General features: G+C 45.4%; 2 protein-coding genes across 2 annotated transcripts; one reads left to right on the plus strand and one right to left on the minus strand.

Moving 5' to 3' along the window:
- Window positions 1-524: 524 nt before the first annotated feature.
- Window positions 525-4,013, plus strand: LOC125552476 (replication protein A 70 kDa DNA-binding subunit B). Its single transcript, XM_048716043.2, has 12 exons — window positions 525-827; window positions 1,049-1,195; window positions 1,284-1,499; window positions 1,597-1,774; window positions 1,871-2,138; window positions 2,232-2,334; window positions 2,438-2,562; window positions 2,654-2,732; window positions 2,820-2,964; window positions 3,074-3,234; window positions 3,334-3,454; window positions 3,541-4,013. Exons 1-12 carry the CDS (start codon window positions 697-699, stop codon window positions 3,733-3,735), a joined length of 1,869 nt encoding a protein of 622 aa, XP_048572000.1. The 5' UTR covers window positions 525-696; the 3' UTR covers window positions 3,736-4,013.
- A 963-nt stretch (window positions 4,014-4,976) lies between these two features.
- Window positions 4,977-12,486, minus strand: LOC125552477 (ninja-family protein 1). Its single transcript, XM_048716044.2, has 4 exons — window positions 12,009-12,486; window positions 11,313-11,879; window positions 6,001-6,300; window positions 4,977-5,615 (listed from the first exon to the last, which is right to left on the minus strand). Exons 1-4 carry the CDS (start codon window positions 12,253-12,255, stop codon window positions 5,194-5,196), a joined length of 1,536 nt encoding a protein of 511 aa, XP_048572001.2. The 5' UTR covers window positions 12,256-12,486; the 3' UTR covers window positions 4,977-5,193.
- Window positions 12,487-25,920: the final 13,434 nt, after the last annotated feature.

The raw sequence follows: 25,920 nt of genomic DNA on the forward strand, positions 1-25,920 counted from the left end.
TATATTTAATTTATATTATGATCCCATCCGATTTTCTATGTTGAAACCTCTAATTTAGGAAGCTATGTAAAATTTGTGGTACCGCAAGCCCTTCGACGCGGAACAAATCCCGTAAACTTGTCCCGCAAAACATTTGCGGGATCTGTTTCGCCGGAGGTTCACGGTACCGTAAAAAAAGTGTTTCCGCTCCCGAAGTCAGTATATCCTCTTCCCACGGCCAGGTGCACACAGTATTTCCCCCCTCAATCGTCTCGCACACACTTCCGAATTCAAAAAAGGAATCACGTGTGGATGCTGGGCCCCAAAGCCCTCTTCTCGACCCAGTTGGGCCGAGAAAGCGGTACCACCACACCGCTAGCGGCTTCTAACCCCCCGCTCGCTCGCTCGCTTCTGGCGCGAAAACTCCCCCCAAATTTCTCCCGCCAGAGCCACCAAAACGGAGCCAAAAGAAAGAAAACTATCCACGCGCCTCCCGCCGTTCGCAGAAACCCGCGGCAATTCTCAGGAGCCTCAACCCCGCCCCCGCCCGCGCCCGCCAATTTCCCCCTCAAAAGCACCTTATAACCAGCGCGCAGATCCCATCCCCTCTCCCAACTCCAAGCCATCTCCGCCGCCGCCGACGCCGACGCCCACCACCTCCACCGCCCACGAAATCTTCTTCCGGAAGACACGCGAACCCCGCCGGAGACGAGAGGCATGGACGCCAAGTCGGTGACGCCGAGCGCCGTGGCCCTCATCCTCTCCAACCCCACGCCGGAGTCGCCCGACGACGTGCCGGAGATCGTCGTGCAGGTCCTCGACCTCAAACCCATCGGCTCCCGCTTCACGTGAGTGCTCTCCCTCCTTCTATCGCCCCCTCCCCCCTCCCGCGTAGCGTCTCGCCGGATCTATCTGCCCCTTCTGCGCCCACCGCGGAATCGCTCGTTTGGTCTTCAGAATCTGTTAGATCTCTCCATTTGCCCCGTACCGGCACAGATCTGTTCTTCCTTGCGCCGATTTCCCCCTGTATGAGATGTGGCCCTGACGGACTGTTCTTGTTGCCTTGCAGTTTCATGGCCAGCGACGGGGAGGCGAAGGTCAAGGCGATCCTCTCCACCCACTTCGCGTCGGAGGTCCACTCCGGCAAGCTCCAGAACCTCGGCCTCGTCCGCATCCTCAACTACACATGCAACGACATCCCACAAAAGACGGACAAGTAAGTACAATCCCCACTCTCGTCCCGCCGTTCTTACAGATCCGTTTCATCCTTCACTGAACACTGCGCTTTGTACGGCGTACGGCAGGATGGTGATCATCACGAAGTGCGAGGTCGTGTCCCAGGCTCTTGACGCCGAGATCAAGAGCGAGGTCAAGATAGAAGAGCCACCGGTTCTCATGAAGCCCAAGGAGGAGGCTGCGGGTCTCTCCAAGCCCATTGGCGCCGCCCCGGCTACGATTATGCTGAAGCCAAGGCACGACGTGAAGTCCGCGTCCCAGATTGTTAGCGAGCAGCGCGGAAAGTAAGCTCTTCTTGCATAGCCGCGTCCTTGCTGTAATGTTCTGCTGATGAAATTTGTGAAGAATTTCTGCTCACTTCTGTCACTTCTGTGTCTGCAGTGCTGCTCCCGCTGCTCGCTTGGCCATGACGAGGCGGGTGCATCCTCTGATCTCCCTCAACCCCTACCAGGGCAACTGGGTCATCAAGGTGCGGGTCACAAGCAAGGGCAACCTCAGGTCATACAGGAATGCCCGTGGAGAAGGCCATGTCTTCAACGTAGAGCTCACTGACGAGGATGTAAGTTCCCCTGACAAATGTCAAACGCTTTCATAGATGTATTTGCCGAACCAAGTTGCAACTGTAGGCTGATTTTGCTTGATCTGTGTAATACAGGGCACCCAGATCCAGGCCACCATGTTCAATGAGGCTGCAAAGAAGTTCTATCCTGTGTTTGAGTTGGGGAAGGTCTACTACATCTCCAAGGGTTCACTCAGAATCGCGAACAAGCAGTTCAAGACAGTCCAGAATGACTATGAGATGACCCTGAATGAGACTGCTGTTGTTGAAGAGGCTGAGGGGGAATCTTTCATTCCACCAGTGCAATACAACTTTGTCAAGATTGATATGCTGGGGCCATATGTTGGTGGCAGGGAGTTAGTAGGTGAGGCCGAATTGCTTAATTTCAGTGAGCTATATTAGCAACTTGATGTGTTCAGTGTGACTAATTTTACTCTGTTCCATCTATTATCTGTAGATATCATTGGTGTTGTTCAGAGTGTATCACCTACCCTGAGCATCAGAAGAAAGATTGACAATGAGTCAATCCCAAAGCGTGACATTGTTGTTGCAGATGACTCGTAAGAATCAGCTTTACTTGTTGATATCCGAACATGTGGTGTATGTGATATTGATAGCTTGAAAGGTGGTGCATGTTCTGATGTACAACTAATTTGATTGTAGGAACAAAACTGTCACCATTTCTCTTTGGAATGATCTTGCCACCACTGTTGGTGAGGAACTCTTGGACATGGTTGACTCTGCACCTATCATTGCAGTGAAGAGCCTGAAAGTATCTGACTTTCAAGGTAAGCACTTGGCACCCTTCCACAAATTCTTTTCTGGATAACAATTTGATTTTATTTGTGCTAACAGCTTGTTACTGAATTTCTCTACCAGGTGTGTCTGTTTCTACAGTAGGCAAAAGCACACTTGTGATTAACCCAGAGTTGCCTGAGGCTGAGAAGCTTAGAGCTTGGTAAGGCCCTGATGCTAAACCATGCTTCTTTTGATTAGCTCTTAAGTTTTTCTGTTATAGATCATGACCACATTATTTGCTGAATAGGTATGAATCTGAAGGCAAGGGTACTACCTTGGCATCAGTTGGTGCTGGAATGGGTGCATCCAACGCTGGTGGCTTGAGATCAATGTACTCTGACAGAGTTTTTCTGTCTCACATCACAAGTGACCCTAACTTGGGCCAGGACAAGGTAAGATATTGAACGTTTGTTAACAGTACATGGTGCATCTGAACCTGAATAATTCATGGGTGCACACTTGGCAGTTGCCTGAAGTAATCTGACCTGATTTGTTTTGCAGCCTGTTTTCTTCAGCCTGTATGCCAACATAAGCAACATTAAGCCTGACCAGACCATGTGGTACCGTGCTTGCACCACCTGCAACAAGAAGGTGACTGAGGCGCTCGGATCAGGATTCTGGTGTGAAGGGTGCCAGAAGAACTATGAGCAGTGCTCATTGAGGTAACAGTCCTACTCAGTTGCAGTAAACACATGCTACTGCCATTTAACGATCCATGAAACACCAATGCTAAACGTGTCTTGTTCACCGTGGCTCTTCAGGTACATCATGGTGATCAAGGTCTCTGATCCCACTGGTGAGGCCTGGCTGTCTCTTTTCAATGACCAAGCAGAGAGAATTGTTGGCTGCAGCGCAGATGAGCTTGATCGGATCAGGAAAGAGGTAAAAACTCGTGCCTTGCCATTTGGAATGCAGATATGTTGCTTGCTCTGTGATCTGTGTCTAAGACTGTCAAATTCTGTTTGCAGGAGGGTGATGACATGTTCCAGCTCAAGCTGAAGGAAGCCACCTGGATTCCCCACCTGTTCCGTGTCAGCGTGGTGCAGAACGAGTACATGGGTGAGAAGAGGCAGAGGATCACCGTGAGGAGTGAGTCACCGGTCGACTACTCTGCTGAAGCAAGGTACCAGCTTGAGGAGATTGCCAAGCTCACCTCCAGCTAGAAGAAGATGCAAGAGGAGTATGCCTGCTCCCCTCGAGGAGATTTCCAAGCTCACTGCCGCCTGCTGGGAGAAGATGCAAGAGTATGCCTGCTCCCCTTGAGGAGATAGATATCCAAGCTCACCGCTTGCTAAGGATGAAGCCATGTTTTGGCCCCAAGTTTCCTGAAGTGTAGTGCTGCTTCAGCCGTGTCTTTCTGCTATGTCGCTCCTCAAATGTAGTGGTAACTTAAAAACGCTTTTGCTCCTGTGTTATATATGTAGATGTTTGATTTGGAGGACATCGGGGTATTCTTCTGTTTGATCTGCAAATTCCTTCTGCATATGACAAGGTTGTATGCAGACCCACTGCTAGCTGATGTTAAACATGCTCTGAGCAAGTGCTCCTCGTGGCTTAGTATGCAAGAATCACTGCACTATTCTTTACCTGTGTCCCGGGAATGTTTTCTCCTGTGTTTTGACTTTTGAGTGGTGTAAGCATAGGTGTATAACGTTGTGAATCCACCTATCTAGGTTTGAGCATCACTTTCACCAAATCTGTTGGCTGACAAAAAGTACTAGGTTTGAGCAGCGCAAGGTAGTCTCAGTCTTGCCCTGCTGCCTGCTGGGCTTGTCGGGTTGAAAGTGGATTGAGTAAGTTGGTTGCTGGGAGGTTTGGGGGAGGATTTTTTGACTTAGTAGGGGTTAACCCCCTCAATCCTCTCTAAACTGAACAAGCCTTGAAGCCAACTCAGTAACAATGTACTTTATTGAAAGCTACCAACTCAGAAGGTGCGACTAAGATGTTTCACTTCTGACTGGGTGTCATGTAAATGGTAAGCTACTGACTTGAAGATGAAACAGGTTCCATCAAAAGTGACTGGTTGCTGGGAGATGTGAGAAGCCAGCCACTAAGATCAGTAGCCATCATGAATGGTGACCAGGCTAACAAAGTACTCTAAAGCCACCGACTCTGAAGATGTGATGAAGATGTTGCATCAGTTCTAGGGTGTCAGGTACATGGTTCGCCACTGACTCCATGAAACTGGTGCTCCATCACTAGTGACTGGTTGCTGGTAGCTTTGAGAAGCCACCAACAACTGACCAGTCGCTGGTTCATAAAATTTGCTCCAGCAGGCTGGTTGCCACCAACAAGCTGCCACTGTATCTACAAGACCATGGCTGCAGACCCTTTGGTCCTAAGACAATGACGACAACGACAACAATAACAGTAGGAAACAAGTGATGATCACCAGAACAACGAGTAATGTTCAATCTGTCATATGTTTGCTATTTAGTTGTCTGTAGGAGCAAATCTCCCACCATGTCTCCAGTTCAGGATAATAAGTAAGTACTGTAATGTGCAGTCTGTAAAACATAAAATGCAATCTCACGATGAGATTTCTAGTTCCAAGCTAAGCTTAGGGCTGCTGAGGCCACACGCGGAGCACTTGCGCGACCCGCATGCGCGCGCGCGCCGGTCTAGAGCGAAGACGACGGGGGGTTGACGACGATGTGCCTCATCGGGTGGGCGACTTCGCCGCCTCCGGCATGCGCCACAAACTCCGCCGGAGTCAGGAAGCTACCATGGCACACACACACAATCCTCACCTCCTCAGCTCTGCTGTACTGGTACAGGAAGCCGTCGATCCTCTCGCCGTTGGGGAGCCCGCTGGTGTACAACACTGGCATCTTCCGCACCATGTCTGCCACGCTCCTGGTCCTAGTAGCTCTCGCCGCCGGCCTTTCTGAACCATCCCGCTGCTCCCCTGTGGAGATGCCAGGGGCTGCTGCTCTCACCGCCAATGCTGAAGATGAAGGGGTTGTCACGGCGTCGCTGTTTGCACCCTCAGACGAGGGCAGAACAGCCGATGACAGGCTCCGCTCTAGAGCGCCAGGAGTTCCTGCAAGATTACACACCAACATATACCTTGGTGATCAGCAGAAGCAAATCTGATAGGAGGTAGGAACATTGAAATAAGAACCAACTGCTACTAATTACTAAACAACAGCTTGTATAGAACAGTCCGAATCTATCAGTAGTTGCTTTACAACGAGGGTTGGTTAACACAGTCAATTATTGGTATCCTTGCAGTTCCTGTTCAAGGACATGTTCAATAGGACAAATACTGTAACTGCACGGTTTTGGTCCAGAGGGCAGAATGAATCCAAGCCACAATTTAATTTGGTGGGTGTATGTTGCTTGGCTTGGTAGTTCAGACGGCAAAGCCAAGTACCTTGTGATGCAGCTGAATTACTTTACATATGTTGGTTAGCAAATCACTTTACCTTTCAAAGCGGAATTCCTTTTCGGACCTTGTGATGCAGCTGGAGGCTGATACGGTGGAGGAAGCCCACTCAAGCGACGCCTCACATTGCTATGGTTCATTCTCTGTGCTTTTTGCTTTCCTCCTGCCTGCTCACTCATCTCATCTGCGTTCTCTCCAACTTCCCCTACAGAAACGTTGGAAGAGTTCATCCTCTCAATCCTCCTCTTCATCTCGAGTTTGTTCAGAGTTTCTGCTAGCTTCCTCTTCCTCCACCCATCCTCGATGCCAGCAGGGAGTGAACTTGTCCTCGTGAGGATACCTGCAGTATTCCATGCACAATGAAAATATATTGTCAGACCATCCTCGAAGTAATGCATGCTCGCTTAAACTAGTACTCCCTCCTTACATATATTAAGTATCACATGTCCTTACAAACACACCCTTTACAAAAAAGAAAGAAAACACTAGATAGTATTGATGGTCATTTCAGGCTATGCTAAAGTTCTTGACTGGACCAATGTATAATTGACATCTTACATAAATAGATGGGGAAATGACCCTAATGCCCCAGTGCACTATATTGGCATGCTTCAACAAGTAACTTAAGAGGAACAACGAGAAACCAGCAGACTCCCAATGAAAATGCATACTGGTATCGGTACAGGAAACCTTTTTCTACTATGAAATAACTTTGGCATACAAGAACAAGACCCCACTTTCATCAATCATGATGTGGTTGGTTGGTTCAAAACTTTCCCTGTATCAATGGAACCAACTTTTTAAGAAATAACCACATGTTCGGCATAATATTAATATATCTGCTCCAGTAGACCCTTTTGAAAGTATATCTAATTAATCTTGAGGCAAAATGGTTATTTAGCCCAAAAATGAATCATGCAGACGTAAATAATGAAGGCAATGAAACAAAGGGGAAAATGTGCACCATATGGAAGCATGTTTTGGGGGGATCTGGTCGCGGATAAGGTGGAGGGTTGTTTGCCCACTTGCACTCCGGCAAGCAATCGTGTGTGATGTCTCTTGCTGATGACAAGTGGTGGTCGTGATGGGGCTGCCGAAATCCATGCCGGAAATGGCTTCCTTGGTGTACAATGGGTATTTCTAGTGTTGCTCGGACATCCGTGTCAACTTCGATCGCCGAGTCTGACTCTCCGAATCCATGTTGATTCGAATGCTACTTGCCATACCAAATTCGGGCACCATCTGGTACCAGATCCAAGTAAATATTAGACTAGCTAAGCGAGCACGTAGGCTTCACACTGTAAAACATGTTTGATATGGCATCCTTGGTGCACCAAATAATCATGGTACTACCGTGCAACAAACATCTCCAGCGTTGCTGGGACATCCTTGCCAAACTTTGGTTGCCAAGTAAACACACCCAAACCCATGTTGAGGCACCAAAATCCGATATTGTGTTTTTTTTTCTTCCAAAAAGGAGGAGAACCCCCGGCTAACATCCAATATTGCGTTTGAGTCAATGTTTTACAATAGGTAAGTGAGCACATAACATACAACAGAATATCGAGCCAGAACTATGAGGCCGACGACATTTGACTTCTTCCTCGACGATAGACCTCTAGGGTGTGTAGCTCCGGTTGTCGAGTATTGCACCCCGAATCTGTGTCGGATAGTCCTGGCCATGGGCAGCCCGGTCCGGCCCGACGCTGCTCCCGGGCCTAGATTTTGAGCCCGAAGGCCGGGCTGGGCCCGGGCCCATCGTTTTTGCGATTTCCTGAAGGGGCCCGACGGCCTTTACGCGTGCGGGCCGGGCTTGGGCCCAAAAACCAGGCCCGATGGCCGGGCCAGGCCGGGGCCGGGCCTGGATTTTTTGCGTCGGGCTTGGCTAGGCCCGGCTCAAGGTTTGGCCAGGTATAGTGTCGGATTTGAGTGTTTTTGTACGTCCAACAATGTCATGCTGGATAAGGCATCAAGATCCTCTACCACGTCTTGGTAAGTGTCTTAGTAAGTGTTAGACTCATAAGCGATCATATGGGCATCGCAAGGTATACGAAATAGCGAGCTTCGGAGCTAGTATGCCCAAAAATGATCAACTTGTTCCTCGATGATATAGACCTCGATAGGTGTCCAAACTTCGATTGTCAAATCCGGCACCATGTCCGAGTAAACGTTAGAGTAGGTAAACAACACATCAGCATCATAAGATACACATAAATGGCAATCGACTACGATGATTGCGATGCTCGAGTTGTTCCTAAGCGATAGACCTTGACGAGGTTCCGACGTTGGTTGCCAAACATGAGGGCCCAAATTTGTGAGATTTGAGTGTTATTTATGCCGTGTCCAACAATATCATGCTGAACAAGGCAGCGAAATCATGTAACAAGTTTAGATAAATGTTTGACCAGCTATCATGTGCTTCGTAAGATACAAAGATATGGCCAACATTTGATGCTACCCTGCCAATCGAGCACAATGACATCGAAAGGTACATCGGAATGGCAAGCGTCGGAACTAGGATTGCCAAGGCTTCCAACTTGTTCCTCGACAACATACTTCGACGGATTTCCTACTTGAGTCGTCGAATATGACCATCTCATGTGCTTCACAAGAAACAACAAAATGGCAATAGTTGATGCTACTCTGCCAAACGAGCAAAATGCTATACTAGGTAAGCAAACACATCGGCAATGCAAGGTACACCGAAATGGCGAGCATCGAGACTAGGATGGTTGATGATGTTTGACTTGTAACTCAGCCATAGACCTAGACAGGTTCCAACATTGGTTGCCAAACATGGCACCCAAATTTGTGTCATACTTGAGTGTTACTTGTCATGTCAAACAATGTCATGCCGAATAAGGCACAACAACCAGGTACCAACCCGGAAGAATTCGTGTCATACTTGAGTGTTATTTCCCATGTCTAAGAATATCATGCCGAATAAGGCATCAGAACCGTGTACCACTTCCGACAAAATGTTTGGCCAAGTATGATGCGCTTCACAGATACAGAGGAATGGGAAGCATTGGTACCACTTCGCCAAACGAGTAAAACTTTACACTAGGTATACAAGCAAAGCGCCATCATAAAGTTTGCCGGAATGACAAGCATCCGCACTAGGATGGCCAATGGTGTCTGACTTGTTCCTCAGTGATAGACCTCGATGGGTTTAGAACTTCTGTTGCCGAATATGATCACCCGAAGTCGGGTTGCATTTGAGCGTTATTGGCCATATCCGACAATATCATGCTGAATAAGGCACAGGAACCGTGTACCTCCAAAGAGATGTTTGAGCAAGGATCATATGCTTCGCAAGATATAGAGAAATGACAAGCGTTCATGCTACTTTGCCAAATGAGTAAATGTTACACCAGATAAACAAGCACATTGGCCTCGCAAGGTATGCTGGAACAACAGACATACGCACTAGGATGACCGAAGGTGTTCGACTCATTCCTCAGGGATGGACCTTGATGTGCTTTGAACTTCCATTGCCAAATATGGCCGCCTGAATTTGTGTTGATGTCGTGTCCAACAATATCATGCCGAGTAAGTAGTCGAAATCATGCACCACATCCAGATAAATGTTTGAATGGTCATCATGTGCTTCACAAGATACAATGAAATGGCAAGCCTTTGATGCCACTCTTCAAACGAGTGAAATGTTACACTAGGTAAGCAAACACATTGGCGTCACAAACTACACCAGAATGGCGAGCATCAGAACTAGGATAGACAATGTCTTCGACTTGTTCACCAGCGACAAACCTCGACGAGTGTCCAACTTTAATTGTTGGCTATGACATCCCAAACTCGTGTAGGTCGAGGGCCATTTGCCTTATCCAACAATGTCATGTTGAATAAGGCATATAACTCATGTACCACCTTCGAATAATAAATATTGCAAAGCGCCACATGCTTCACAAGATACAAACAAATGACATGCATTTTGACCTAGTCTGCCCAATGACACTGTACTTAGGGTTTAGTTCCCCGACGACGGTGATGTGGTGACGACGACAGCGTCGTGTAGAAGAGTAAGGTTTCCCCAACTTGTTGGCGACGGCCTCGTTAGCGCCATAGAGGAGGATGGAGTATTGTCTAGTCGTTGCTCTTCTGGTGTGCGGCGGATCTGGTTCCGTCTTCATGCTTTGCAGGTGGTCGTCGAAGGCGTCCTCTGCAAGAGAAGACGATGCGCTTCGTCTCTTGGTCCACTGCCTCCTCCAAATGGTCGAAGTTCGGCCAGCTTCGGCTTCACCCGGGAACTAACGAGGTTAGGTTTTGCCAGACCCGTTTGTCCAAATCTAGGTTGGTCGTCCAACCTTCTTTGCTGCCTTCTCCGAGGTGGCGATATGTTTTCGTCGACGTCTTCTGGCTCCACCGACGACTTCTTGGCCGCTACATCAACAACATTCCTTGGCTCCAACGGTGTTTCGGAGATCCAGGTGCAGTATGAAGCTTTGCTTACACTACACCTCTAGCGAGTGCGGGAGGAGGACGGTGTCAATTTCCCTAGGAGCCATGTGTAATTTTTTGTTTCTCTAAGGATGGTCCTGTAAGGGTTGGTCGCCTTGAATAAATGGATTTTGGCCTCTTTGCAGAAAAAACACACAAGCTAGTGAGAGCTAATAATTGCTTGTCTCGGCAGCCCTAGTACTTTCTATCCTTATAATAGGCTAGAGATGGCCGCCCAGGCAGCTAGCCCACACCCTGATTATGCCTTGCTTTCCCATCTTCCTAAAATGGTACACAAATCATGGCAGTGTTCTAATAGACCCTGGCTCACAAATACTTGTAAACAGGACAGCTCCATTATACTAATGTAGAAGTTGTCAAATAAGCGAGCCAACCGAGCTGTAAGACAATTCCCGGGTGCCAACAAGGAAACACAGATGGTAACACATCACCTTAGCTTGCCGAATCCACCTAAGATCCAGCGGCCTACCTATACTCCAGAGAGAAACAGGGGCGCCTTTTACTCCATACTACTGGTGTACTTTATTCACCGGCCAGGTGCAATTGGCAAATGGCAAGCCTAATTCCACTTTCCTAATGTGCATTGCATGATTGCATCTATGCTCACAGATTTTTCTTAGAAACAATGAAACTATTCATGTCCTTTGTACCAGATAAAAACAATCATGTCCGTTGAACCTACCTAACACAATATATTTACCAGATGTGTGCAATTTTTTTAATTTTTTTGGAAATGAGATGTATGAAGTTAGTACTAATACTACCACATTGCTGAGCTTGAGAATTAATTGAGCTAATAAAATACTACCACATGACTAATACAAAATCAGTACCGTCACATGGAAACATCAAGACAGAAAAAAAAAGACGCACCGTCGCCGGCCGACGAGCCTGTGGACGGGGGGCTCAAGCTCGCCCGCAGCTTCCCTTCGCCGTCCGACGAGCCTGTGGACGGGGGGCTCAAGCTCGCCCGTGGCAAAGCTGCGGGCTCCACCACGGCGCCGTTCAGAGGGGCACCACTCCCCTGCGGCTGGACCTCAGCGCCGCTCCTAGGGGAAGCGGTGGTGTTCCCCGCCTCCGCCTCCGCCATAGGCGGCAGGGAGTGTGTCCTGGGGAGCGCGGGCGGCGCCAGCGCCACCTGCTGGATGCAGGCGACGGAGGAGGACCTGGCGAGCCCCTCGCCCCTCCTCCTCTCCTGCCCGAATCGGCCCCCGAGCGACAGGCCGAGGCTAAGCTCGACCTCCTCGGTCTGCGAATCCAGGCGCCCCGGCTTCTCCTCGCCGCGACCGGCCTCGCCTCCCCCGCCGACGCCGCGCAGCAGGTCCCTCGAGTAGGCCTCCATCGCCGGCGAAGCCAGGAACTGGTCACTGGACAGAGGAAGCTCCCGCACGGTGTCGTTGCTCGGGTCAGAGGAAGCTCCCGCGCTCGTCAGAGAAGAGCCTGCCGCCGCGGGGAGGGACAGTCAGGAACCAAGCGCAATTAAGGTCAGCAGCTCATGAGACAGGAAGCGAGAGAGAAGCGAGCGCATAGGAGGAGGAGGATCGAGGAGAGGGGCGCGACGCGACTTACGAGAACTGCGCAGCCGAGGAGGGAGGTGGACGCCATTGATGTAGAGCCGGCGATGTGCTGTTCCGGTCCGCTCGCCGTCGCCGCTGCCTCGCACGGAGAGGAGGAAGGAGACGCGCCCTCGCAACAAAAATAATTTGCTCGTCCCCGGGGCCCCCCGCTCCGCCCTTTTGCTTTCGAGGTGTGAGAGAGGGGGAGGGGCAGTTTCGGGAGCGCGGACACGGCACGCCGCCCGCCCGGCAGGACACATGTCGTGACAGGGGGGACGCGTGGCGTGGCTCGCGGCGGAGCCGAGGCCGGAGCGGTAACGCTCGCGCTGGCTGGAGGCCGGACGGAGCGCGTGGCCTGCGGGGCGTACGTGGAGTCACGGGCGCGAGCGGCTGCGCGGCGCCTCTGCGCTTCAGTCTCGACCGGGCGGAGGGCGGGGCCTTTTGGCCCGGTCTCCGGCGAAACTGCGTGCGCGACCAACGGGCGATGACGATGCAACTCGCCGTGTACTCCTGCCTATCTACCCACCTCTACCTCTATCCATCTGCCCAGCCGCTTATGCCTCATTTGGTTCATAAAATAGAATTATCGTAAAAATAGGAATCTTGTAGGAAATGAGATGACATATATCTCAAATCCTATGAGTAGGAATAGAAAACAAGATGTCATTTGGTTGACATCATTTTTTTCATTGAGTCTAGGCTCATTTTTATCTTCCTATGAAATATGGAGGATAGGAACCAATCCTATGTAGGAATAGGAATCCATTCCTATGAACCAAAGAGCTCTAAAGAAAAAAATTCTATCCTCTAAAATTTCTATGAAATTCCTTCAAACCAAAGAAGGCCTTAAAGGGCGGCCGTTTTCGGTCTAAAGCTTATTTTCGGCCACTTTTTAATGCTTCCAAGTAGAATAACACGTATCTTCAGACGGAGAAACTATTCTGCTACACGGCAGGGGCTTAGAGTATGGATCTACGCATCCACTTGTCGAACAAGTGGGTATCTACGTGTTGGACAAATGGCTTCGATTACGACAGGAAGTTTTACCGGCCAGCTCCACTTTTGAGTTTGACCGTAAAAGGTTAAAGAGCAAAAAACGAGAACCAACATGCGAGAGGTACATGCGTTGTTGCTATCGATGACCGATATCACAACTATCGTATTCCTTTACCGCATAATTGATACTACCATTGATGCTGACTGCATATGGTGCCCATGCAAGTGGCAAAGAATCTTCACCGCCTCAAAAGATATTTGATATATATAATTGGGTTGGAAGGAAAGTGACCAGTGACACCGACTTACACAAATAATAGTCTAATGTTGGTTATCCTCAAATAATGTGCAACTTGGGCTTAAGCAAATGATAGTCTGGCGCTAATTATGTTTCAAACAACCGGCTAGCTTTAAGTGCTTCTAGCTAGAATTAAATATACTTTCAATTTGAGAAACTATTCTACGCTGTCGAGGGCCTAGGTATCTTTTTTTCTGAAAAAGTGTAGAATTTTGTGTCTAAGACTATATGTGAAGTAACTATGATGAAAATCTCACGCCGGTTGACTGGATCAACTCAGGTTTAACGTATTCATTGCGCCATCATTGACCAACACCATGAGTCCATGACTACCAACTTTCGGTACCGCCTAATGGACATTGACGTTGACTATATATCATGCCAATGAAGTGACAAAAACTCTGTTTGGATCATGGGGTTAGAGCTAGTTTGGGTTAATTGGAGACTCAAATAACCAAAAATATCCAAACATGGAGGGTTAGAGTGGGTTAGTTCTTTTTTTCGAGAGTACGCAAATTGCGTACCATATTTTTATAGAAAGGAGAAAATTTGATTACAAGAGGCCGATAGTAGTGTGGACACCACCATTAGCCCACCCACACCATTACAAGAGAATAAGCTACACTCTCACGAATCTTTGTAAACCACCTACTCCGCCTCTAGCAAGTTTCCATTCCTTAATCTCCTCAAGAATGCTACTCGTCAGGGCCTGCGCATCTAACTGTTGTTCTCTCCGATTGAAGACACGGGCGTTCCGCTGCTTCCACATGGACCACGTGGCACAGATAAACAAAGTGTCAAACCCACGTCTCTCCTCCTTTTGGAAGGCTTGTCTCTGCGCCATCCACTATTCCAGAAAGCAATCTTGGGGTGTCGTGACCGCGGTAGGCAGGTTCAGAACATCAAAGCAGCGATGCCAGGTCTCACGGGTATAGACACATTGTGCAAGGATATGATCACAACCCAACTATCCTGGTGGAGAGGTGCTTATTTGGGTTAGAGTGAGTTAGAAAATAACTCTAACTCTAACTGTGTTAGAGTATCCAAACAAGGCCAAAGTATGTTCACCATGCTCCAAAAAAGTAGCTTGTGTGTGTGAGAGAGAGAGAAGGGGGAGTTGGCCTAAAATTTTAATCTCTGAAAATGTTGACTTTTTTGCAGGAATGATTGCTTGGTGAGTAGCTAGGCACATTAACCAACTATAAACGTTCACATTTACTTACCATCGCCCCTACTTGCCAGCCTTTTGGGCTAGCTCCGTTTATGGGCCACAAGATAGACGGGACAAGTTAAGATTTCTCGAAGAGCTTAGGCTTATATGTGAGAGCGCGACTAGTCTGTGTCTCCTCTCCGGGGATTTTAACCTTATTCCAAGTGTCGATGACAAGAATAATAATAATATCAATCGCTACATGTTGGGCAACATCATGAAGGCCGTAAATGACCTCGGCCTGCTCGACATTACTCACAATGGTAGCCCATATTGCCCGACATTACTCTCAATAGTAGTGCATATTCCTGGTCTAATGACCAATAGACCAAGAGAATACCGTGCTATGCAAATTGTTCGCATTTTAGGCTCACCAGAGTGGTATTCGTTGTTACTCCTTCCTCTAACGAATTTCTTCGGCCATCTCACACCATTGCCCGCTGCTCCTCTATATGGTTCACAACAGTGTTAAGTGTTGGTGTTTTCGCTTTGAATCCTCCTGGCTTGATCTGGATGACTTCATTGAGACGATTTTCGCGGCTTGGTCTAGAGAGGCCCTCTGCTCAATCTCAAATCCGCTCACTCGATTCGGGTGTAAACTTAAGTTCACAACCAAATCTCTCCTAACTTGGAGTTCCAAGTCGTTTGGGAATATTAAGATGAAGATTGTTTGGGCTAAAACCATCATGAGTTTATTCAACCAAGATGAATAATGTCACTCTCTCGTGTGGGACGATGCAGTAGTCTTATTTCGAAATTAGGTATTTCTAAAGCTTTTGATGTAGACGCTTGGCAATTCCTTCTTGATATCCTTAGGGATAAGGGCCTCAGGCCAACGTGGCAGACATGGATTGTGATTCTCTCGACGGCCTCTTCGAGCATACTACTCAATGATGCTCGGAGACCATTTATTTGGCATGCTCGGAGCTTACGACAAGGAGTTTCCGTGTCTTTGATGCACATTATCATTACTATGGATGCTTTTAACCTACCCATTTCTAAGGTAGAGGATTTGGGGCTGCTCACTGTATTTCCTAGTGACATTATTCAATAAAGGCTTTCTTTATATGCCGACGACATTATTCTTTTTCTATGCGTTTCTCTCGCATATGTACAGGTTGTTAAAACCCTAGTGCATATCTTCGGCGGTGCCTCCGCCCTCTGGGCTAAATTGCAATATCCTTAAGAGCTCTAGTACACCCATAAGCTGTTTAAAAAAATACACCCATAAGCCACGACACCTGTTTTATTGAGATCTGTTGTAATATGCTCAACTATCAACTTAAGCATCTCCACATCACTTACCTTGGGTTGCCAATGAACTGCAAGAAGTCCAAGAAGGATGATTTACAAATACTCATGGATACGTTGAGGCCTTTCTTGCCTCTTGGCATGCTGCGATGCTTACATGGAGCGACCACCCCATTCTTTTTTTACTGACTCAATCGCCCCATTTTTGTGTAATTTGTGCTTAATTCTACCAAGATTTCACCTTTTTGCTAGATCCACCGCCCTGGGTCACCAAGTCCATCGACAAGATTAGACATGCCTTTTTTTGGAAATGGTCGGTTAGGGGTTATTGGTGGACTTGTCTAGTCACATGGGAGGTCGTGTTAAGCCCCAAGGATAAAGGTGGACATGGACTCATGATACATCTCCAACGCATCTATAATTTTTTATTATTCCATGCTATTATAGTATCAATCTTGGATGTTTTATATGCAATATTATATCATTTTTGGGACTAACCTATTAACTTAGTGCCAAGTGCCAGTTGCTGTTTTTTAGTCTATTTTTGGTTTTCTAGAAAATCAATACCAAACGAAGTCCAAGTGCCACGAAACATTTATGATGATTTTTTTGGACATAAGAGACCCTAGAAGCTTCGGGAGGAGGCCAGAAGGTGAAGGAGTAGGCCACAAGGCACATGGGCGCACCCAGGGGGTAGGTGCGCCCATGTGGCTTGTGCGCCCCTCATTCCTCCATTTGACCTAATTCCAACTCTATAAATTCTCTAAAACTGGGAAACCAATAGAGAGCCATCCAAAATACTTTTTCCGCCGCCGCAAGCCTTTGTTCTTGCGGGATCCCATCTGGAGGCCTTTTCCGGAACTCTGCCGGATGGGGAATCGACCACGGAGGGCTTCTACATCAACCTTGATGCCCTTCCGATGGTGTATCAGTAGTTTACCATAGGCCTACGGGTCCATAGCTAGTAACTACTCCCTCCGTTCCAAATTACTTGTCGTGGTTTTAGTTCAAATTTGAACTAAAACCGCGACAAGTAATTTGGAACGGAGGGAGTAGATGGCTTATTCTCTCTCTTTGATCTTCAATACAATGTTCTCCTCGATGTTCTTGCAGAACTATCCGATGTAATGACTTTTTGCGGTGTGTTTGTTGGGATCCGATAAATTGTGGGTTTATGATCAGATTATCTATGAATATTATTTGAGTCTTCTCTGAACTCTTTTATGCATGATTATTATAGTTTTGTATTTCTCTTCTATCTATCCGTTCGGTTTGGTTTGGCCAACTAGGTTGATTTATCTTGCAATGGGAGAGGTGCTTTGTGATGGGTTCAATCTTGCGGTGCTCTATATCCCAGTGACAGAAAGGACAACACACGTATTTGTATTGTTGCCATTAAGTATAAAATGATGAGGTTTATTCATATTGCTTGAGTTTACTTTGTCTGTATCATGTCATCTTGCTTAAGGTGTTACTTCGTTTTTTATGAACTTATTACTCTAGATGCATGTTGGATAGCGGTCGATGTGTGGAGTAATAGTGGTAGATGAAGACAGGAGTCGGTCTACTTGTCTCAGACGTGATGCCTATATACATGATCATTGCCTTGGATATCATAATAATTATTCGCTTTTTAATCAATTGCCCAACAATAATTTGTTTACTAACCGTATGCTTTTTGTTCGAGAGAGAAGCCTCAAGTGAAAACTATGACCCTCGGGTCTATCTTTATCATATATATAATCCAAAAATACTTTGTTGCAATTTATTTATCATTATTTTATTTTGTGTTTTTGTTTATCTATCTATCACTATGAGATTTGATCCTCACAATTAACCATCAAGGGATTGAAAACCCCTTGTTTGTGTTGGATGAAAATATTTGTTATTTTGTGCGTAGGTGCTGTTCACAAGGTATTGCGTGGTTCTCCTACTGGATTGATAACCTTGGTTCTTAATTGAGGAACATACTTATCTCTGTTGTACTGCATCATCCTCTCATCTTCGAGGATATCCCAACGCATCTCACAAGTAGCAAGAAGAATTTCTGGCGACGTTGCCGAGGAGACATCACCAACACATATCAAGTACCGTTGCACAAAAATTTCACCTCCTTGCATTTACTTTCATTTGACATTTGCCCATTGTTTTCATCTCCCCGACTTCTAAAATGTTTTTACAAAAACACAAAATATTTTCCGTTTGTCTTTTTTGCTTGTTTGCTTGCTTTGTCGCGATGTCTCAAGAAAAAACAAAGTTGTGTGACTTTTCCAATATTAATAATAATGATTTTATTATTACTCCAATTTCTCCTCCTGCCACTAGTCCGGAGTCGTGTGATATTAATGCCGCTTTGCTAGATCTTGTTATGAAAAAAAAAATTCTAGTAGTCCCAATGAAGATGTTGCATCCCATCTTAACACTTCCGTTGAATTGTGTGATATGCAAAAGAAAAAAGATGTGGATAATGATATTGTCAAATTAAAATTATTTCCGTTCTCATTACGAGACATTATTGATTCTTGGGATAAGTGTAAGGATGCTTTTATTGCCAAGTATTTTTCCTCCCACGAAAATTATTTCTCTTAGAAATCAAATTATGAACTTTAAGCAACTTGAGCATGAACATGTTGCCCAATCTTGGGAGAGGATGAAATTAATGATAAGAAATTGCCCCACTCATGGGTTAAGTTTATGGATGATCATACAAAATTTTTATGCGGGATTGAACTTTGTTTCTATAAATATTTTAGATTCTGCCACGGGTGGTATCTTTATGGAAATCACACTAGGAGAAGCTACAAAATTGCTTGATAATATTATGGCAAATTATTCATAATGGCATACTGAAAGAACTCCTACTAGTAAAAAAGTGAACTCTGTTGAAGAAATTAGTACTTTGAGTGATGCTTCTACATCATTTGTAGTATTTCGATGATGCGTGAGTAGTTTACCATAGACCTACATGTCCATAGCTAGTAGCTAGATGGCTTCTTCTCTCTCTTTGATCTTTAATACAATGTTCTCCACGATCTTCTTGGAGTTCTATCCGATGCAATCTTCTTTTGCGGTGTGTTTGTTGGGATCTGGTGAATTGTGGGCTTATGATTAGATTATTAATTGAAAGTAATTGAGTCTTTTCTAAACTTTATTATGCATGATTATGATAGCTTTGTATTTCCCTCTGTTTGGTTTGGCCAACTATATTCATTTATCTTCAGTGGGAGAGATGCTTTGTAATGGGTCCAATCTTGCGGTGTTCTCACCCAGTGACAGAAAGGGTAGCGAGACGCGTATTGTATTATTGCCATTAAGGATAAAACTACGAGGTTTATTCATATTGATTGGGTTTACTTTGTCTACATGATGCCATCTTGCTTAAAGCACTACTCTGTTTGTCATGAACTTAATACCATAGATGCATGCCGGATAGCGGTTGATTGGTGGAGTAATAGTAGTAGATGCAGGCAGAGTCGGTCTACTTGTCACAGACGTGATGCCTATATGTGTGATCATTCTCATGAATATGTCACAACTATGCGCTTTTCTATCAATTGCCCATCAGTAATTTGTTTACCCATCGTATGCTATGTGTTCGAGAGAGAAGCCTCTAGTGAAAACTATGCCCCCCAGGTATACCTTTATCATATTATAAAAACCAAAAATATTTTGCTGCAATTTATTTACTTTTATTTTGTTTTACTTTTCTTTTTATCTATCTATAAGTATCATAATTAATCCTTGCAAGTAACGAGTTCAAGGCGATTGACAACCCTCTTGCCCGCGTTGGGTTCAAGTATTTACTTTTGTGTGTGTAGGTGCTGCTAAAGGAGGCTTGCTTGGTTCTCCTATTGTTTTGATAACCTTGGTTCTCACTGAGGAAAATACTTATCTAAACAGTACTGTTTCACCCCTCCTCTTTGGGGAAATCCCAAAGTAGTTTACAAGTAGCAGGAATAATTTATGGCGCCGTTGCTGGGGAGACATCATCAAATTCTCAGGTTCCTACATACAAACTATCATCTACTTTCTCTACTCTTTATTTGCCTCTCTTTTTCATCACCCTCCACTTCTCATAAAAATAAAAAATACAAAAATATTTTACTTTGTTAGTTTGCTTGTTTGCTTGCTTTGTCACTATGTCTCAAGGAAACACCAAGTTGTGTAACTTTTCAAAACTAATAATAGTGATTTTATTAGTACTCCAATTCCTCCTCCCACCACTAGTTCGGAGTTGTATGATATTAATGCTGCATTGCTAAATCTTGTTATGAAAGAACAATTTTTTTGGAAATCCTAGTAAAGATGATGCATCCCATCTTAATACCTTCGTTGAATTATGTGATATGCAAAAGAAAAAAACATGTGGATAATGATGTTATAAAGTTGAAATTATTTCCTTTCTCACTAATAGATTGTGCTAAAACTTGATTTTCATCCTTGCCTCACAATAGTATTGATTCATGGGATAAGTGTAAGGATGCTTTTATTGCCAAGTATTTTCCTCCCGCTAATATTATTTCTCTTAGAAATCAAATTATGAACTTCAAGAAACTTGAGCATGAACATGTTGCACAATCTTGGGAGAGAATGAAATTAATGATTAGAAATTGTCCCACTCATGGTTTAAGCTTATGGATGATAATACAAAAAAAATTATGCGGGACTAAACTTTGTGTCAAGAAATCTTCTAGACTCTGCTACAGGTGGTACTTTTATGGAAATCACATCGGGAGAAGTTACACAAACCCTTGATAATATCATGACAAATTATTCTCAATGGCACACCGATCGAGCTCCAACTGGTAAGAAGGTAAACTCCATTGAAGAAGTTTCTACTTTGAATGATAAAATGGATGCTCTTATGAAATTTTTTGCTAATAAAATGCTCATGTTGATCCTAATGATGTGTTAATGATTCTATTTATGTGGATTTTATCTCTAGAAATAATTTCAACAACAATCATAGACTATATTTCAGGACCCAAACCCTAAGTCACATCGATCTAGCATGTAACACATCATATCACTTTGCGGCCTCACAGACGGTAATCCATGGCTGCCGCCTTTACCTAGCCGAGACCGTTTGTGCCTTTTGGCTCACATATATGATTTTGTCGCTAGCATCCATATGACAGAGAACCCAGGCCGACATGACTAGTAATAAACCAAGGTGGCACAAACTTACAAGGACATGCATACGTGACCCAACAATGCACGTGTCGGTCAGCAGCGAGTGTAACCGAGTCATAGTGAGGCTACAAAGGACTCTAGTAAACACCACGTGACATTTCCCCATAGGGATAAACATAGGAGCAAAGAAGGACACATGGTGGTCAATCCATGTGTTCCAGAGGGAAGCACTAGGAGGCATTTCCCCGTAAGGAAGGCTACCAAGAATAAACAGCTAGGTGTCGGATCCCACACATACCAAAACATTTCAATAACATACACACAATATGCTCGATATGTGTAGATACAACATGACATCACAACATAAATCTATGACTCAAAGTATTTATTTTAAGAGGCTCTGAGGAACCATACATAACATGATATTACAAACATGGTTCTCATGACCCAACATACAATGTCATACAAGCAACAAGCGGACGCATAAACCTGTCTGAGTACAGACAGTTGAAAAGAAAGAAGGATAGAAAGCCTATCTATCTACAAGACCCTCCAAAGCAACCAGACCTCTCTTTCGGCTTCCCAAGCTAATCGTCGAAGCCCACGTGGAACTACTAGTGAGACTGAAGTCTCCTCTATAAAACATAAATTAAGCAAACATGAGTACAAATGTACTCAGGAAGACTTACATCAGAACTAGCTACATATGCACCAGTATCAACAATGGGGTGGTGGACTGTAACCACAATAAGCCAGCTCTGACTTAGTGGCTATCATGTACTATGACTACCAGTATTTTCTTTGAGGTGAGAAAGCGCACATGAGTCCACATAGTCACCATATCAATACACCACTATGGATCCGCTCCCGTCTCCCTACGAGAAGACCATCCATAGCACTCACACTTATCTTGTGCATTTTAGAGTATCCCTTTCAACTTGTCTATGAACAATGTAAGCTTTCCAAGTAGTCCATATCCACGAACGTGGCTATTCGAATAGTTTGATAACCCTGTAGGGGTGTACTTCTTCACATGCGCTCTCACCACTTACCACCATATACACATCATGTATGTCGACAACCGTCAAGCGGAAGCCTGGTGAGCATGTCGGCCACGACCTGACTAACCACACAAGTCTCTAATCCAGGTTTATCGCCTATTTGAGCTTGATCTGCAAGGAAGTTTGGCTGAGGTTTCCACTATGCCCCAAATGATGTGTGCATGGTTCCCAAGCCCACCAAACGGGTGCCTCGGTACACCATGCCATAGTGTCTATACCACATCATAGCCCACCCCTAGGGTCAGCACTACGCGTGGCCTCTAACACATATCCTACAAACACTAGAAACTAGTTGCAACTCATGGACAAAGATCAAGGCAATTAATAAGTCAAGAGAGTCAATTAAGGATCCCAATGTGTGGTAGTAGCTAGTCTTGGATAACATACACACAACTCGGTTCTTGAGGTCGGTCCCAATGAGACAATCCTCCATGTACTCCTACATGGCCTCCCACTATTACCTTTACCAAATCGTGTTCACACATTTAGCTCTCAACAGTGGAAGATGTTCACCACCATCCCAATCCATCCCAGATGAATCAGAGCTGACACAACTCTAAGTAGTGCAGGCATAGCAATCAAGCATGAATGAGTAGGCACACCGTGGCTCAAACAACTCCTACTCATGCTAGTGGGTTTCAACTATTTACTGTGGCAAAGATAGGTGATGTAGAGGAATGGGTTCAACTACCGCAACATTTAACAGTTGAATCATTGTTGTCGTAATGCATTAAAAGAGACCAGGAGCGAGAGAGTGGGATTGTATCGAAGTGATCAAGGTTTTTTTGCTTGCTTGGCACTTCTTAAGATTGTACTGCTCTTCATCAGTGACAACGATCGGAACCTCAAAAATATCAGCTACTGAGAAGGAACAACACCGACTAGCAAAGAAGGAACAAAATCAATGCAATGCACATTCACATGAATTACATGTCATATTAAGGTACTAAATTCACCTAATGCAATATTTAGCCAAGTTAATTGAAGCGAAATTTAAACAAGATCAAATTCTAACTCCAAATGTTATTTCATAAATTACCCTAATCATCATTTGTCCTATTCGGCGAGTTTAACTTGTTCAAACACGCATGATCATGGTATAAACAGATTCTTCATATTTTTTTGATCATTTTTCATATATAAATTATTTCATTCGGTGTTATGGTTGAATTTCTATGATTTTTAGAAGTTTATATCATTTTCTAGAATGTCCTGGATATTCTAAATTAAACTAAATCCATAAAATGACTTATTGTGTTAGTATGACGTCACTGTGGCATCAACACTCAACAGGGGCGGTCTAGGTCACCAGTGGGACCCGTGTGTTAGTGACTAACCTAACTAACAGTGTTAGTTAACACTAAGATTAATCCCAATCTGAGTTAATTAGGGACCTGGGCCCACACGTCAGTGACCCAGGGGAGTCAAACCCCTGGTCAACTGGGTCAAACTCGCTGGTGTTTAGCCGTCGACGGGGTCTAACGCGGAATGGCAATCGGGATCATGCTACGAGGCACGGTTCGAGGTGCGGCTGGGCTCGTTGGAGAGCTCTCATCGGCGTGCATCGAACGGAGGTGGTGGCCGGGCCTGAGATGGCCGAAGCTGACGGTGGCGAGCTTGGCAGCAGTGACCGGAGCTTGGGTGTGTGCGGAGATGCGGCTGCGGCGCACAAATGTGCGAAGTGAGGGGCTAGTGGGGCGCTACGCGTTGAGGTGAGCACATTGGGCACACTGGGGTGAGCAAATGGTCATTGGAGCATCGTCGGCGACGAGCTCAGGCGGCGACGGTTTTTGGTCATCGGTGATACGGAGGCTATGATGAGAAATTGAGCACGAGAGCGAGGGGAAAAGAGACAGGCTCACAACGGTTCGAGCGGGGCAGACAGCAAGCTCGAGGAGGCGTCGGAGCGAGCGGGGCGACAATGGCGATCTTGGAATCCAAAGGAGGAAGAAGAGGTCGGAGATCTTCTAGTCGCATGACTCGAAGCAGAGGACGAGGGCAGCACGGCGGAGCTCGTGGGTACGTCGGAGAGACGATGGGGAGGCGATGGACGCGGTGGTTCATGTCGGCGCGGGCGCGGCATCATCGGCCATGGCAAGGGGAGAGCGAGGGGAAGAATGGAGAGGTCGAGCGGATCCAGACGTATTCGGGGGTTCGTGTGCATCGTCGCATTGGCTGGAGGAGGCCAGGCAGGCAGCTGCATGGCTCGCGGAGCACGCGTGTGCGTCGGGCATGCGCCCAGTCCAACTGGCGCCAGGAGGAAGTAGACCCTCCTGCCCTTGGTGGGCTGGGCCAGATAAGTGTCTAGGCGGCCTCTCTCTCTCTCTCCCCCTCTCCCCCCTCTCTCCTTCTCTCTTATTTCTGTCCTTTTTTCTATTTCTGATTTAGTAATAATACTAAACCCTTTTAAAACTCATGAAAATATTTGTGGGCACTTTTGAAATATTTCCAACATCCCTCAACTTTTCCAGAATTATTGGAGCATTTAAATTATTTATAGCATTTAAATGCCCTAATTTAAATACAATATAATTTAATTCAAAAATCCAGGATGACCTAGAAAAATGTGCATCATTTTTTGTAGAGGTTTTCAACCAATTCAAAAATGATGAACTTTTCTGAAGGGCATTTTGGGTTCATTGAAAAATATTTTAGTTGATCCTGGTAATTCAGAGGGGTGCTAGGGTTTGATCAATCCCCATTTCAAGTTTAATAAAAATTTAAACATGATGCATGGATGTAGATGCAACTATTTGCAGGCAATTATTCTAGGGCTGTGACAACTCAACCCCACTAAACAAGAATCTCGTCATGAGATTCAAGATGTGAGGTAAGAGGAAAAAGGGATACTAACTATCACAATCTTCACGATCCAACTGCCCTTCTCAAAGATGTTGAATCATTGCATCATATTGATCTTGACGTCTTTGCTTTAGAGATCTTCACCCAACATGATAGTGAAAGAAAGAAAGTCTACAAGAATCGATCTTCTCGAAGATCGAGCAACTCAAGATCAACTCATGGAGTGAGACGTAAGAACACCTCTTGAGTTGAGACACAAAACACACATTAGGAGCAATGGAAAGAGGTTGAAGACGAGGGTTTCAATTTGGTCGGAAACAATTCCATGCTTAGGAAGATGGTGAATAAATGTCAAAGTAGCGAGGAGATAAATTGCCATGATTCCATAAGGGGGAACCTTAGGGAAGGTGACTCGTGGAACTATCCCCGTAGGTGGCAAAAAGAATTACTTTTGATACTGGGATCATTGAAACTATTTATACCAGACTAAGGCAAATTCAGAAATGATCATTTGAAGGAATTCGAAAGAAATGGCATACTTAGATTGAAATGGAAACTATGGTTATAGAACAATCGGCAAATGGAAGGCACATTCCTATTGATACCTAGGATATAACCTAGTGACTGAGCGTGCTTTCAAGAACTTGAGCATTTCCATAATCATCATAGTTTTACTAATATCTATGCCAAGGATGTCGATACAACTGCATACTACCATGATGAATAACAATCACTACAAAAAAAGACACATCCGTGACATTATGGTTCGAACGATTTTTTTGTCATGGTTATGACACTTCTATGATGATAATTATGACAAAACCACATATCATCATAGATGTGGTGGGCTCCTACTTCTATGACAAAGAATCATGACAGAAAATGGATTTTTCGTCCTGGGCGGGCTAGGGACGCACCTGCATGACATTCTTTGGGCCATCCTTGACATAAAAAATCATGGTAGAAATGAGGGCGAGGATTTTTTGCAGTGTTCCTAGTTACATTGGGTGGTCGGGGCCGAGCGATGCAGTGTGGTTTGCGCGTTTCTCTCTCGTACACGTGCATGGTGCGAGCCGTGTTTGCTATAACTGAACCCGAGAGAGGCGTTCGCTTACTGAACCCGAGCGATCGCAGTGCTACACATACTGAAGCCGATTGATCGATCCCTTCACTG

Source organism: Triticum urartu, chromosome 4A (assembly GCF_056163025.1).
Source record: "Triticum urartu cultivar PI428250 chromosome 4A, HENAU_Tu73, whole genome shotgun sequence".
In the NCBI taxonomy this organism is placed as follows: Eukaryota; Viridiplantae; Streptophyta; class Magnoliopsida; order Poales; family Poaceae; genus Triticum; species Triticum urartu.